At 33.7% G+C, this 15,688-nt stretch overlaps 2 protein-coding genes across 2 annotated transcripts in view; one reads left to right on the forward strand and one right to left on the reverse strand.

Annotated features, from left to right (window-relative positions):
* Window positions 1-683: 683 nt before the first annotated feature.
* On the reverse strand, window positions 684-2,877 carry LOC118733329 (N-glycosylase/DNA lyase-like). Its single transcript, XM_036462685.1, has 3 exons — window positions 2,684-2,877; window positions 2,284-2,628; window positions 684-882 (listed from the first exon to the last, which is right to left on the reverse strand). The coding sequence occupies exons 1-3, from the start codon at window positions 2,869-2,871 to the stop codon at window positions 840-842; spliced, it is 576 nt and encodes a 191-aa protein (XP_036318578.1). The 5' UTR covers window positions 2,872-2,877; the 3' UTR covers window positions 684-839.
* A 139-nt stretch (window positions 2,878-3,016) lies between these two features.
* LOC118734501 (transmembrane protein 41 homolog) overlaps window positions 3,017-15,688 on the forward strand; it is a gene marked incomplete at its 3' end in the record, with an annotated part of 14,684 nt that continues 2,012 nt past the window's right edge. Inside the window, exons 1-3 of the mRNA XM_036464220.1 lie at window positions 3,017-3,611; window positions 3,700-3,958; window positions 9,781-9,909. Coding sequence (XP_036320113.1) covers window positions 3,524-3,611; window positions 3,700-3,958; window positions 9,781-9,909 — 476 coding nt within the window. The remainder of the gene's footprint in view (window positions 3,612-3,699; window positions 3,959-9,780; window positions 9,910-15,688) is intronic.

The following is a 15,688-nucleotide window of genomic DNA, read 5'->3' on the forward strand; positions in this document are numbered from 1 at the left end:
AAAAAATGTTCATTTTCTGTGCAAGAAAAGTTTGTGTCTTAAGTCTTTCGTTGATTTTATTTGCATAATTATCTTTCAGTTCTTTTTTGTTTAATTTTAATATTCCATCATTCCAAACTAATGGAACGCTATGAGAAAAATTTTGTTATCGCTTCTATTCTTCGCGAATAGTTCATAGAAGATTTGTTCCAGTTCGTTCTCTGTCAGAAAGTACCTCAGAATTTAGTTCGCAAATGGTTCTTCGAGAAACAGTTGCTAAGACTTTTGTTCCCGTTTTGTGCTTTGTCAGATCGTTCCGGAAACTTTTGTTTCCATTTTGTTCTCTTAGCTATAGATATATGGTCACTTATAGTCATTTATTGAACAATAAAAAAATACTGGAAAACATTTTTTGTTAAAATCTGATTTTGCTGTTCAATAAATGACTATAAGTGACCTTTGGGTCAAGATGCAGGGATGGTATTTTCAGGGGCAGTAGTCGAGAGTTCTAGATTTAAGCCCAAGTGGAAGCTTTTATCACGTTTTCTTTCTTTGTTAGAGCTCCTAAAATATTGCAAAAAACGCGATTTTTTGACAGTTTGACGTCGTCTTTCTCAAAATCTGGACCTGATGGAAACTTTATACTTACGGCTTCGTAATATGCACAAAAAAATCCTATCAAACACAGCTTTAACATTTGCCGCACCAAAATCAATGTTGTCCTGTGTAAGCTTTCAACACAACACAAGGAGCACTGTTATTATTTTATCGCGCTATTCAATCATGAATTACAACAGAAGATAGACGAAATGAATGTCGGCATTTTCTTTTTGAATTCTTGAAGTACGTTGCTTTTCCTATTATCTTCGAAGTGCAGAATAGCCCGATCTCCTGCGATCACAACTTTTGGAACAATCAAATAAAAAAAAAACATCGTATATCTGTGAATTAAGGTAATGTGGTTATGTGGTTAAACAGCTTCTCATAAAAATACAATCGCCGTTCTGAGTCGGCGTAAAACTGTAGGTTCTCGCTTTGTGTGACAACATCAAGGCGCACACCACAAATCGAAGGAGAAGCTCGGCCAAACACTAGCATATGTGTAAGAGCCGATCTATTATTATTGTTATTATGTGGTTAATTAAGCGAAAATGCATAAAATCACTTTGATGGTACTTTGCGAACCCCCGTAATATATTTTTTAGGCGTTTAAAGTTTACGACATACAGCAATACGACACCGTTGTGAATACCCCAGTAGATTTCTACGAAAATTAGGAATATTTGGATGTTTAAACTCAAAATGGGCCTACTTATGCTCAGTTGCCCGTTCTGGCGTTGAATATTCTATAAGCTTAAGACACATACTGTTACATACAAAATTGAGCGTACGGTTCTTTTTTGTTAACAAGAATTTCTAAAAAAAAAATCAGTTATGCAGCTCTATAGCCCTTTAAATTTTAGTGTAATAATGTTGGAACTTCAAGTGACTGTCCTACGCATTTTTTTCCATTAAAGTATTTTCAGAATTTTTTTATATGAAAAAATGCGTAGGAAAGTCAGAAAAAAAAATCTCAAAAATCAACACGAATTCTTAGACATTTGAAATTTGCACATTATCATACTAAAATTAAATGGGCTATATAACTGCATAGCTGAATTGTTTTAGAAATTCTTATTAAAAAGTTTGCGACTTTGCTGAAACTTTGGAGATTTTTGTTAACTTTCGTACACAGTTTTATTATTGGATTTAAATGAAGTTTGCTAAAATATAAGCCATATTTTAATACATTAACAAAAAAATTTTGCATCTAAAACTTTGCGAATATTAACAACAAAAAACCTTACGCGCGATTTTGTAACAGTACATATGTATGTCTCAACATTTTCAATTTCAGACTTCTTAAAATTAAAAAATTAATTAATATAAGAAATATTGAAGCTGACCATCACAGCCTGTTCGGCGCCTTCAAAACTGCTGTAAAATCGATAAATGTTCGCATTTGTAAATGATTTATCCGGGAAACCAAAACCACAAAGGTATGCGCTCATCTTAACATCGAAAAATCTCTGTAGTTGAAGCTTTTTTTTCAAAGGGATAAAGGTAACTTAAAAAATACCGTTCCCGCGAGAGCCGGGTCTACGTAACCGAAACGACCCAGATTTATATCTGGCCAAGGACTGTCACTTAAGCGACTCTCCCCAAAAACTCTTTGGGGACTCTGTTTGCTGTTACAACAACAACTTAAAAAATACTTTTTCTAACCTGAGAGTTTTTTGCGGATTTTACCATACTAACTCCTACCTTTTAATATGATTATTTTGACTGCAAATGAACGACAGTATATTCTCAAGTGGCTCTTGATCCAGTACACGAACCGCTTTCATGTGCGGCGTAATAGTTGAAAAATGTTCATGTGCTGCACGCCAACTGTCCAGATTTTTATTCAAATCAAAGTCAAGCCGCAAATATCGACGCAACAAGTCTCTGTAGTAGTCATGTTTGCGCGGAAACTTAGTGGTCTTTTGTGGTATTGGATAAACTTTGTAGGAAATAGCAGCAGCGCTTTGGCTCAATTCCCAGTATGCATTGTAGGCAACTCCATGTAATTCCGGAAAATTGGAATCAGCTGATCCTACTTTCCTCCAACTAAGATAAATAAATTCACTTTTAGAATGCAAAAAATACAAGCACCTATACTAACCGAAAACTTTGTCCACCCAAAAGCGTAACTTCCAAATTTGCCTGAGAAGCGGATATTGCGATTTCGCCAGCAAAATAGCTATCCATTTTGCCGTAGAGGCAAGTGTAATCTCCCGCTTGTTGTTTAAATTTAAATCGAATGATTTGTTTATGTGCTGTAATTAAACCAGCTGAGCGGGATCGAATCATATTGGTTAAAAGTGTTGTTAAACGATCAATGCAAACAGTGCTTTTAGACAATCAACAAGCTAACTGTCATATTTGTGCTTGATGTCAAAGTTGACAGTACGAAGTTGATTGCCATCTCTGTGGTTAAAAAGAAGAAGACTCTGCAGTCACTTGCATGCGCTGATTGGATTTCATTTGTTTGAGGTGGCCGATAGGGCATTCGCAAAGTGAACAGCAAATAACAAAATTGAGGTGGAAAATTCCGTGTGATTGCGATAGGGCGGAGTTTAATTACTTAAATTAGGTGCAGTCGAATTTGTGGTATAAATAAACAAGTGCACAATTATACAAGTGTCGAAATCTTCGCACAAAAAAAGTTATGCGAAAAATGCAAGTGCCATACAAGCAATAAATTATAATTGGCATTTTGTGATAATTTTTACAGCACAGAATTTTTTTTTTTTTGTAGAAGTGTGCAATAGGTAAACACGGAAGTCAACAAATAGCAAAAAAAAAACGTGAAATAGAAAAATGAAACAAAGAAAATAAATATATATTAAGGTAGTGTGTGTGTTAAAACGAATCCATTGGCGATTGGTGAACGTGTTTCTAGCCCAAGTTAAAGATAAATAAGGGGAAAAGCGCAAGTTGTTTAAAGACCTCGATTACATCAATGGAGTTTGAAAACGCCCAGTTTTTGGATGCAGCAGCTGAAACAGCGACTGCTACAGCCGCCGCCGCCACAGCAACAAAAACGAAAGGTAATTTTTACGAGATTCGAATACATATGCATGTCCAAAATGAAATCTAGGACTCCAATAACTGCCTTCTCCCTCGTTTATTTTGCAGATCTCCCTGTCAATGATCATATGCAATCCAGTTCCGGCCGCTTAATGGCCAGTAGCAATGAAGCGACAACGGCAGGCTCCCAGTCTGTGACCAACACTGCGTTGGAAGATAAACAAAATCCTCCAAAAATGCAAAAGCAAGCAATGTCCGACGATGAGCGAAATGCAACAAAGCGATCTCTAGTCATACTAGCCGCGATCTTTATATCGAGCTTGCTCGTCATGGTCTACGTATACATGATATTTCCCAAATTGGATGAGTAAGTACTGCATACATGCATATCGTCGTTTAAAGTACAAAACCGCGTATCGTAATTCTGCAAAACCGCGTAACTGACATTGGCTGCCAAAAATTGGATTTGCTCACATAAGCTCTTGGCTCAATCCTTATCCATTCGTCCTAAAATATACCATCCAGAAATGCGATTGCTTTATAAAAAAATAAAATCATTTTGAAATATAAGTGTTTTTACTCTCTAGAAAATAATTTATGCAACCTCACATACGAGGTTTTGCATTATCTTGATAGGTACGCGGTTTTGCCTTTTGTTGATACACGGTTTTAGCTTTAAACGACGATATGTATATAGATACATACATATACATATTTGTATTTTCTGCGATCTGTTGGGTTGGTCACTTCAAAATCATTAGCATATAAATTATTATTTATTTTGTTTTGTCACTAATTCGCGCCTTTAGTCTTAATTTTTCTATAAATATTCCCGCACATTTATACCCATAAGTTTGTCACGCATTTACTAAAAATGAGAAAATGCATGATTCAATAATGAAAGGTTTTGTAAGAAAAACTTTCTCTCGCTCTAATTTTATCAATGACACTCCCACCCTACTCCTAAAAACAAAAACAGTGATATTTCTTTTCCAAATATCTTTGCAAGTTTTAAGAACATTTTTAAATTGTTAGTAGTGAAATTTTTACTTCCCAGTAGAACTTGGGAGCATCGTACGATTGCTCGGTGAGTACTCCCTTGGGAGTATACGAATACTCCCCATTGCTCCCTATGCTTCTGTGTATAAGCATGTAATTTTGTATACTCCCTTTAACATTGGATGTCCTAGGATGGGGAGTAATCCCTTTTACCTCCTAAACGAGCAATCGCGGAGCACACATAGAATTATCATCCCACAAACCTCCTAATGGAGCAATACGGGAGTACTCCCATAGTTACCTCCCAGAAACCTCCCAAAAAGACAACAAGGGAGTGCACATAGAAAACATCCCATATTCCTCCCGAACGAGCAATAAAGGAGCGCTCCCATTAGATGCATCCCGAAAGCCTCCTGTAGGAGTAATAAGAGAACAATGATAACGAACATTTATACATTAGCCAAATAGATTTCGCTATTTATTAAATTTTTTTTATTTCACTTTTTAATCACGTGCATTTGTGCAAAATTACAAGATCTTAAAAATAAAACATAAATGATACGTCTTACATAATTGCTTAATTTTAGAAATATATGAAATTAAAACATAATAATAACAAAACGGTAAGATAAGATTTCAATTATATGCACCTATATGCACATATAAGTATGTACTCCTATATGATTTCCTGGGTGTCAAGGATGCTTGCCAGTTCAGGAATCCACCAAGCGGGGAAATTGTGAAGGTGACTTCGCTTATCTGACATCTTTGTCACCCATGCGATGTTTAAAACCCGGGGGTCACACTTAAATGCTGACACTAATTTGCGCAATCTGAAAAGTATTTAAGGGTGTATTTACAAGTAATACAATACATACTTAATATATTTAAACAAAAGTTGAAGTACATACCAACGGACTTTTATTAAAATCTGTGTGCTATCCAAATAAAATTATTGTGTGCTCCTTATGCTTCTATAAGAAATATTTTCTGTTGTTTTTTTTTGTATAATAAATTTTTTCGAAACACACAAATTTCTTTTGAGTGAGGTGCGTATTGCTCTCCTATCAATCAAAAAGAATACTCTTGGATTTCTCGCTTAGGAGACATCACTTTTTGCTCCTAAGCGAGTAATAACGGAGTACAAAACCGACAAATCTCGCTTATTGCTCCCAAATCATGCCTCAGGGAGCATTCTTTAATTGCTCGCTTAGGAGATCTCTCATTAAGCTCCTAAGCGAGCAATACAGGAGTACAAAACCGAGAAATCTCGTTTACTGCTCCCAAATCATGCCTCAGGGAGCATTATTTCGTCGCTTGCTTAAGAGATCTCTTATTTGACTCCTAAACGAGTAATAAAGGAGTACAAAACCGACAAATCTCTCTTATTGCTCAGAAGTCAGGTTAAGGGGAGTACTCTTTTATTCCTCACATAGGGAGATCTCCCTTCAAGTTCTAGTGGGTTTTTAAAATTGAAGAAATGTTTGTTCTTCATTCGCTGGCGCCAACAAGACAAAATGGTTGAGCATCGTTGGACTACAGAAATTCAATGTAAATTAAATCAAATTCGCTTTTGTTTTAAAATACCACCATTCACTATTATCCACACCTTTTTATGGAATTTAGCTCCCATTTTAGGAAGTGTGATTGAATTCTTCCCCTTTTTCTCCTGCTTCCATAAACCATCCCTGTGGGTGGGAGTGCCAAATTTTAGAAAAAAGCTACTTACAAAACCTTTAATAATTGAATCATGTAATTGAGTGTCGTTTTTGTATATGTGTTGTGTACATGTTTATTTATAAACTTATGTGTTCCTTTTCTTTCGTACGTGTTTATTGATATATCTGTACTGTAGTGTTTTCGGACGGTACTAGCTCATATAGGAGTATTACATATATGTTTTTGAGGTACTTATAAATATCAGACTACATATTACGATAATTTTTTTATATGGAAAAAAAGAGCGACACCAAAAAATTTTTTAAAAATCAATGGTAAGTCCTAGCTACCTCAGTCTTGCACTTTATTATACTAAAATTTAATGGGCTAAAAACCGCATACTCAACTTTTTTCTATAGAGTGTAAATAAAAAGTGCAATATTTAAATGAAAGTTTGCAGAACTTTCTTTAATTTGCCACAAGGTTTGGAACTCTGATTTTAGGATTTTTGTTGCATAATTAACCATATTTTTATAAAAAATTAGCAAAAAATAATATATTTAGAAAATAGTTACCCGTATTGCAAAAAATTCGCTGTAGGTACCTAAACTATATTGACTGACTGTATATACATATGTATAGAAGTACATACCTATGTATGTACATATGTATGTACTATTTAATCTTTTTAAATATATTTTAATTTTATTGTCAGTTTGTTGTTGTGACAAATTCTCAATAGGCTTTTTGGGGAGTGTTACGTAGAGCCGACTGTTTGCATATGCATACAACATATGCATTCAGATTACCGAATTCCTATAATTGAAATTGAATTTTAATATTTTCCAACTAATACCTTATTAAACCCTTTGGTCTAACACCTATATTGTGACACATATTCCACATATCTAATTCCCTTAATTCAAGTAGAATTTGATTTTTCAAATAGGTGGCAACCATCTTTCATATTGCTTAGAACTTCAACCCCTTTCAAAAACATTTCGATTGACACCCGTATTGCTGTAACTTGTTTAAATTAATTCAACTAAATTTTTTTCGGGAGGCAACCCTAGGAAAACACCTCAATAATATTCCAAATGTTCAATCTGAAAGTTTCTTAACAATCTTTGGTTCGACATCCATATTTTAATTTTTCAGATAGCTTGCGAATAACTAATTTAAATGTGACCTTTCAAATAGGTGGCAACCATTTTCAAAATATTTTTAAACTACAACTTTTTTAAACTCCACTACATCCATTTGTTTAATATCATTTTCAAATAAATAAATCCCTTAATTCAAGTTGAATTTGATGTTTTAAACAGGTGGCAACTTTCCTCCATGGGTGTGGAATCGATTTTATATATCTAAATACCAAATTCCAGTACTCGTATCATAAATATTTCCTGCGATATGCAGTATGAAAAATTCAGTTTGTATGGGCGGTGCCACGCCCCCTTGTATATCCGGGATTAAATCTATGCTATAATTTAAGTTGGGCTAAATGACATCAGTGTACAAAATTTCATGATGATCGGTTGAGTAGTAAGTTCCTTAATTGTAGAGGAGACATTTAAACATTTAAAATGAATTAATTGTTAATTGTAGTGGTATTAATTAACAATTAATTAATTGCTAATTGTGATATTTCAACCCTGCATTCGTAATATATGTACGTAAATTTTAGGTGTACGCCGCATAAAAAGTCCCGTTATTTTTAGTCGTTATGCCCTATCGCTGTGTGCGCTCGACAGTGCTTTCTGTATTTCTATGGTCATAAGCAAAAATCGCCTAAGACGAAAAACCTGAATTCGAGAAAAAATGTTTTAAACATTTGGATTGTAATGTTAACCTTATGGGGAAACCAAAATATGTTCATTTATAACTTTTTAAATAGCCTGGCTGGCGAGAAGGGGATTTCACCTACACATGGAATAGTAGTTGCAGAATACGATAGCATATCTAAGTCAATTCTTTTTTAAGTCGACTTAGACGGTTAATGCTTTATAATGCTTTTAAAACTTTATATTTTCATTCTACGTCTGTTACGAATAACGTAGGGTAAAACTGTCTTACGATGCTAGGGTTAATGATAGGTTTTTTTTTTCTGAAGCTGTTGCTGGTTTCTTTCTTATAAAAATAAATTGTATGTAATGTATGAAAGCAAATGCGAAAAAAAATTCTAAAACATCAACAATAATTTTAAGCCACTTGAAACTTGCACATTATCAGACTTAAATTGAATCTTACACTCTTGAGATAAAGATTTGAAGTTTGGGTGACAATTTATTGAATTTTTTTAGTTTTTTTACAAAGTTTTAATCTTGGGTTTATATGGGATTTGTTAGAGAATGAATTGTATTTTAAATGAAAATTCTAAAAAATAGATAATTAAACATATAAGTATAACTGGCGAACAATACCACTTTGAAATGGTGGTGCTATTGATATGACCGATACTGTATATGCGATTTTTACAAAACCACCTAGCATGTGTCATTTTGTATTTTTACATGACCAGTTGAATGTTTCTAAAGGTTTTCGAGTATATCGATCTCAAAGTTCTGGTTTCTACAAAGCAGGAACGACTTGAAACAGCGCCTCCGACCCCAAATTCCTGGGAATTTTGTATACTGATGCAACAAAAACAGTAATCTCAGTTGCAATTCATAGATTTTGCACTGCTATAAGGATACCACATTCGATTTAAAAAATAGCTAGTAACCTTTCGCCCGACTTTTCGAAAAGAAGTAGACCTTCAAACGATTATAATCCAACGACTCGTTCCTACGACATTGGGTTCTACGTAACGGAAGCATGCATGCATTTAAAAAACTAAAGACTTATCGGTCAATTGTCTTGTGAAAAAAATCTTTCTACAAAAGCTTAACATAATGATAACGACATAATAATTTTAATTACTTATTTAACTGATAATACCTTCACCGCCTCAAATTTAAACATCTGAATTGAATTCGTATTGTATGAAGTCATCTAATTTATTGCATTACGCGTGCTACTAAAAAATTTACAGCTGCTAAAAATTTCATATTTGCGAATCTCTGTTAGACTGCAGACGCCATCGTCACGTTTCTTCTCAATGTAATTTCCTTAATACATATTACACTTTAATAATTTTTGTGGCCAGTATGTATTTTGTAATTTTAAAAGAAAGCAGTCTATATCCAACTGAAATTGTATTTGCACTCGTGGCTGCGAAATTGCAAATAACTACATATGCATGCATATATGTATGTATACACTACGTCATAACGTAATAAATTTAAAAAAAAGATTGTGTTCTTATAACACCACGCTGGCACTTGGCGGTGCCAAGCAGCGACAAGTGTTAAATAAACATTTTATTGTAATTTTTTTTTGTGTATACAACTGTCGTTGGAAATGCAAATATACTTATATATAAATACATACATACATACATATACAAAGATACATTCTCACATTCCCACAGTTGTGCAGCTCTCTTTTGAATTTTATTTCATTAATTTTTACTTTGTTTTTTGTTTTCAGGTCGGAGAAGCAACACATTAAAATACCCCGTGATATTCAGGATGCTAAAATGCTAGCCAAAGTTTTGGATCGTTACAAAGATATGTACTACTTCGAAGTGATGTTTGGCGTAATCACCGCTTATGTATTGTATCCTTTTTTAAATCTCATCCAATGAGAAGGGCTGTTCAAGCGACCTATGTCGCTTCTGTGTCTCCGCATCTGGGCATCTGTGGTCAAGAGAGAGCACATACAACGCTAACTCCCGGGATCTTTTTTGAGATTTATAGAGTCTCTAGGGCTAGCTGAGGTTTCGTGACGAACTGAGGGCACAATAGATCTACTGGTTTTTTCATCATAAAACCTATAGTAGGCTCTGAATGAACTCAATTTTTTTGTCATGAGTGGTCATCATCAATACCTTTCTGAAACCAATAAAAATATTTTCCACAAATGTTATATGTATGGTAAGTGCATAGCGATTAAAAGAACCCCTTCGGACGTTCCCAAAATGGAACTCGTATCGAAGATGACTGATGATTCTTGTAAAATTCTGCGAATCGGTTAACGGTACAAAAAATGGTTGTTAGAATAATGAGTAGCCATAACCATTGCGTCAACTTAAACATCCCAACGATGTTTAATAACTGTCAAAAACTGTGCAAAGTGGTTCGGACGTTCCGATTTTTTCCAATGAGATAAAATTTTTTATTTAAGAATTTAAACACACTCGTTTTTTTTATGCAAATATGAGGTTTATTGTAAATAATACAAATCACTTAAGGCCAGAGTAGATAGTATGTGACAGGTAACAAGATGAACGGAAATAACGTCAATTACGCTATTTCGCATACTGGTGCAAAAGTCAATTAACCTTATTACCGTTGATCTTGGTCTTTTCGCATAAAATTTTGTTTTGCTAATGTCAAAATCCTTGAGTTCCTTTTTAAAAAGCTGATATGCTTCGTTTACTGTCAAAACCATGTAGCGCTTTGATATAGGCAATTCCTGCCTACTTAAAATGTTTCCTTTCTTCCTGCTATAGGATACTCCGAAAATTTCATAAAAGGGCAAATAAACTAACTTTCTTCAAAACTTTTGAATGGTTCTCTAACTAAATTTACTAAATATGAGCTTCTACTATAATTATACACTATTAAATTTGTGAAGTAGAGAAGCATTGAGACATGGTAACCAAAATAATTTTTTTCTATGCCACCTTATACGTGATATTGCATTTGGCGGATATGAGGTATTGCACGCCAAATGACGATATGATAAATGACGAACACTTTTGTCCACGTATGTTCAAACATATCGTCGCTTGGTGTGCAATACCGCATATACGGTGGCTGAGAAAAAAAATTATTTTCGGTACCCTTTCCCAGTGCTAGCCTATTTCACAAATTTTATAAGTTCAGTTAGAAAACCATTCAAAAGTTTAAAAGAAAATAAGTCTATTTGCACTTTTTTGAAATTTTCGGACTATTATATACGCTGTATTGCACGCCAAGCGACGATATCTATCTTTCTACTATATACGAGCACATTCCAAAACAATGCTTCCAGACAATTTGCGTTTCGCTAATTACAAACTTGTACCAAGGTAAAAAGTTAAATCGATGGAGTAGCAGGTTAAATTGATTGCTTGCTTGTACATATCGTCGTTTAAAGAACAAAACCGCGTATCAACCGCATTGCATAAATTATTTTCTAAAGAGTAAAACACTCATATTTCATATTGGTTCTCTTTTTTAAAAAGCAATCGCATTTTTGGCTAGTATATTTCAGGACGAATGGATAAGGATTGAGCCAAGAGCTTGTGTGAGCAAATCCAATTTTTGGCAGCAAATGTCACTTACGCGGTTTTGCAGAATGACGATACGCGACAATATGAATTTGTGTATGTATGTGAAATTGACTTAAGTATTGTGAACATTGAAACGTCTACGTAATCTATCAGTCTCAGTTTAGGAGAGGACTGAAAAGATAGTAGAAAGCGTTTACATTGGCTTAAAATTGTATCTTTCATGTAAATCCCGCATGAAGGCAACAGGCTGGTGAAGTATCAGATATGAAACACATACGAAATAATGCCAATTTTTTTATTGACCGTTTTCTTTAGAGCTGCATACTGGCCTTATCACATTTTCATTTTAAATCTCATAAATTGTTTGTGACATTTGACAAAATTTTAAAATCAAAACTTATAAAGACAAATTCTATGGGTGTAGAAAAAATTATTCTCTACTTTTTAGTCCATTTATACATATGTGGTACATAAAACATATTTTTAAATTGATTTTTTTTTTTCAGATAAAATCGCTTTCTTAGCTGTCCAAAACTCTTCAAAACACCTGAATGTAGCAGGGCTGAGAGTTCTGTCCGAATTTTTCTAATATACGGATAATCCGAATAATCTATTCAAAAATCCAAATATCCGGATAACCAAGTGAAATCATATGTATAAACACACTTATCCGAAAATACGGATATACCCAGCCCTAGTATCTTGCAGAAAATGTATCTAACTATAAGTAAACTTGAAGTTGATTAGGAAGGAACTAAAGGGTCACTATTATCTGTATATTTTCCGCGGTTGGTTACCTCTGTATATGTGCCAACTAACTTGTAATTAACACAATTTTGGACATTCATTTTATTTGTCCTGAATTCGATAAAGTATTTGTAAAGTGCAGAAAAAAGTGTATTCAAAGTAAAATTTGTATGAGGATATTTAAATAGAAACTTATTTAAAGAAAACAATCCCTCGATTACATATGCATTACTCCTGCATTAGTTTTCAACTAGTTTCAAGTTAGCTTGTTGTAGTTAACTAAAAGTTATATATGGTTTTTTGTTATTTTTTGGCCATTTTTATGAAAAATTATTGTGGAAATTTAAACGGCCTTATTAGAAGTCCAAGGATCGTATGGAAATAAAACTAGTTAAAGTTTTCTATAAAGATCTTTGTTGAATGAAAGTATATTTTGGAATTAAAAATGTTTAACAGTTGAACATTTTCTTTGACTCATACAGAGAATTAGGTTACAATGAATATATGTTGAGTACATATCAAGGTAGTTAATATATTCCAACAGGCCTCAAGCTCAATAAAAATTGTTTAATAAAAGTTATAGTGAAATCCCGCAAAAAAGCTTAAGCTGGTTATTTTTATCAATTGATAATTTTTAACTGCAGGGTTTATACATATACACATATGCATGCACATATCTACATATGCCTTTCACCGAACCAAGTAACTACATATTATAAAACTTCAATAAATTAGTAAAATTTCCATACACATTTCACTAGTTCAGCGACTGCGGCCGGTAAACCATAAACTCGCGCGTGCCAAGTAATAGCAATAACCTTGACCCCAATTCAATCTGCGCGCGCTGTCATTATTTATTTATGTCACATGGGGTTTTCGTTGTTGTTGCTGCTTTCAACTTGGCTTTAGTATTGTTGAACATTTGTTTTTTAATTTTCTTTTCAAATATTTTTCGTACCGATTTTAAAATTACGTGCGCTCTTACCAGCTTATTAAGAAATTGTGTGAGAAGCAGTGAAGAAGGAAATCGCCGGCAATAGCACATGTTTCGATATGCGAGTGGCGCTCACGTAAATAATACACATTTATTTTAGCCAATATTTATAAGGTCCATTCAATAACTTTTCCAGCGAGAGCGTAAAAGAAAAACAGAGAGTAAAATTGAGAGCAAGAGAAAATTTTCAGAAAAAGTTATTGAACGCAAAACTATTAAAAACTTGCAACTTAAGCCATTTTGACACTTTCTACCGGTTAAGTTTTGGCGCACAATTTTTTTTTATTGGAAATAAAAATAAAAAAATATACAATAGATTTAACTTTTTCATCCATATATTCATTTCACTAATTATGTTTCATTGAGACCGTCACTCATAAAAACCTAATTATGTTTCATCAAATCATCCTCTTGAACAGTTTGTTTACATTTGAATTTGAAACATAACCTTACTTTTTGACTCCTGCAAATTCCTGCTAGTAAAATTTTTACTTGCAAGAATTTGCAGCTCGGGTTGTTACGCTCTCGAATTCGCTCTCTCTTGCAAATATTTTGGGTTATTGAATGCATTTCTAGTAAAAACTTCCCAGTACTAGTAAAATTTGTAACAATTCTTTGATATTGAATGGACCTGTAATTTTATACATGATATATTTTTTTGTAAATTTTTTACAAAAATATATATAGTAGATTCGAAAAAAAATCAGGAAAATTTAACAAATGCCAAAAGAAGTCATCAAAATTTAGTAAAAATGCAACAAAAGCATAAAAATTTATGTACACTCCCGGAACAAAGTATTGGCACAGCAACGTTTTCACCAATTTTGTATAAAAATATGGTTCATTCTACAACAAAAAACATAAAAATATAATTCCTAAACTTTGTGCAAAGCTCGCGAAAATTCAGCAAATTTTCAACTTTTTAATCAGATTTTTTAGAATTTTTTTGATGCAGTTTTGCAGCCCATTAAATTCGGAAATCGGAGTTAGTCAAAAATCGCATTTATTTTTGAGATTTTTTTTTTGTTGAAGGTGTTTTGCATTTTTTCCATATAAAGTATTTTCGAAAAAAAAAGTTTGTATGGAAGGGACTGCGTGAAAAAAAATTGCCAAAAATCGACGGTTATTCCTAGCTACTTAAAACTTGTACTTTATTATAATAAAATTGATTGGGCTACAAATCTGCAAAATTCTAAAAAATCTGATTAAAGATTTGAAAATTTGCATGAAAATTTGCTGAATTTTCGTGAGTTTTGCACAAAGTTTAGGAATTATATTTTATGTTTTTTGTTGTAGAATAAACCATATTTTTATTCAAAATTGGCGTAAAAATATTAGAATAAAAATTGTTATATATATTGTGAAAAATTTGCTGTGCCAATACTTTTTGCAGGCAGTGTACATAGTTTCTAAACTTCGTGCAGAACTCAGGAAAATTCAATAAATTAATGTTCTTTTTTTTTTGTTTTGTTGTTTCGCATATTTCATTCTCCACAACTTTTGTCCCTACATTGTACGACACTTAGCTCACGACAGGGAACGCGATAAACATAGCGATGTGCGAGATGCGCCGTTAAACACGATTTTCGAAGATATTAAAGAGTCTTGTTTTGCACAGAGACTACGCAGTTAGCGTCCTCCTCGAATTTGGTAATAACTTGAATAACGTTATGCTGAAGGCAGTTTTTTAATCCTTCATCAGGTTGGAGTCGAAACAGATGTGATAACGCGTTTGGGGTGGCACCTTTGTATTTCCGAAGACAAGTGTTTCGTGGTACTCAGGAGGTATTCTCTCACGCCATCTGTAGGTAGTTGTGGTCCACAACCTACGAGAAGAATTAGAGAATAGGACTGTCGGGTGATATCCGGCGCATTTTTGTTAAGGAGTATTCTGAGTGCCTTGTTTGAGCTGATGGAAGGCCGCCAAAATTTGGTTGTAAAATGGATCTGCGGACTTTGTGTTGATTATTTCCTTTCTCTAGCCTCAGTCTCCTTAGTAGGTAGGATCTTTAAAATGTGCCACAGACAGTAAGGGCCGTTTGCAACATGTCTGGAAGTTTCCAGTTAAACATCGTTATCGACAGCCAGCATAACTATAACCTGTGATCGATAAAGCAGTCGTTGTGTTTAACTGAAGCATGTATCTCCAATTAGTGTTAACTAGACGTAGTGCAAACGGTCCTAATTCTTGATCCCAGCTACATTCAATACAAGGTTTTTCTAAACCGAAAAGGTTTTGTCGTTAGTTTATGACGATATAACGATTTACAGATGCATTCGTTTACAAGTAGCCGGTAATTTAAGCTCACGAGGTATGAAGTGACTAATGCCACTTTCAAAATAAAGTACTAAATAAATACTAATGCCGAGTTTCCACT

The sequence above is a fragment of the Rhagoletis pomonella genome, unplaced genomic scaffold, assembly GCF_013731165.1.
Source record: "Rhagoletis pomonella isolate Grant_MI unplaced genomic scaffold, Rhpom_1.0 Rhpom_scaffold_00002, whole genome shotgun sequence".
Taxonomy (NCBI): Eukaryota; Metazoa; Arthropoda; class Insecta; order Diptera; family Tephritidae; genus Rhagoletis; species Rhagoletis pomonella.

Excerpts from the sequence above, each read along its gene's own strand:
- LOC118733329 (XM_036462685.1), bottom strand. The coding sequence starts at position 2,871 with ATGATTCGATCCCGCTCAGCTGGTTTAATTACAGCACATAAACAAATC. Across the intron at positions 2,629-2,683 it reads TTGGGTGGACAAAGTTTTCG|TTGGAGGAAAGTAGGATCAG; the intron begins GTTAGTATAGGT and ends TATTTATCTTAG. Across the intron at positions 883-2,283 it reads CAAAATAATCATATTAAAAG|TTGTGATCGCAGGAGATCGG; the intron begins GTAGGAGTTAGT and ends TTGTTCCAAAAG.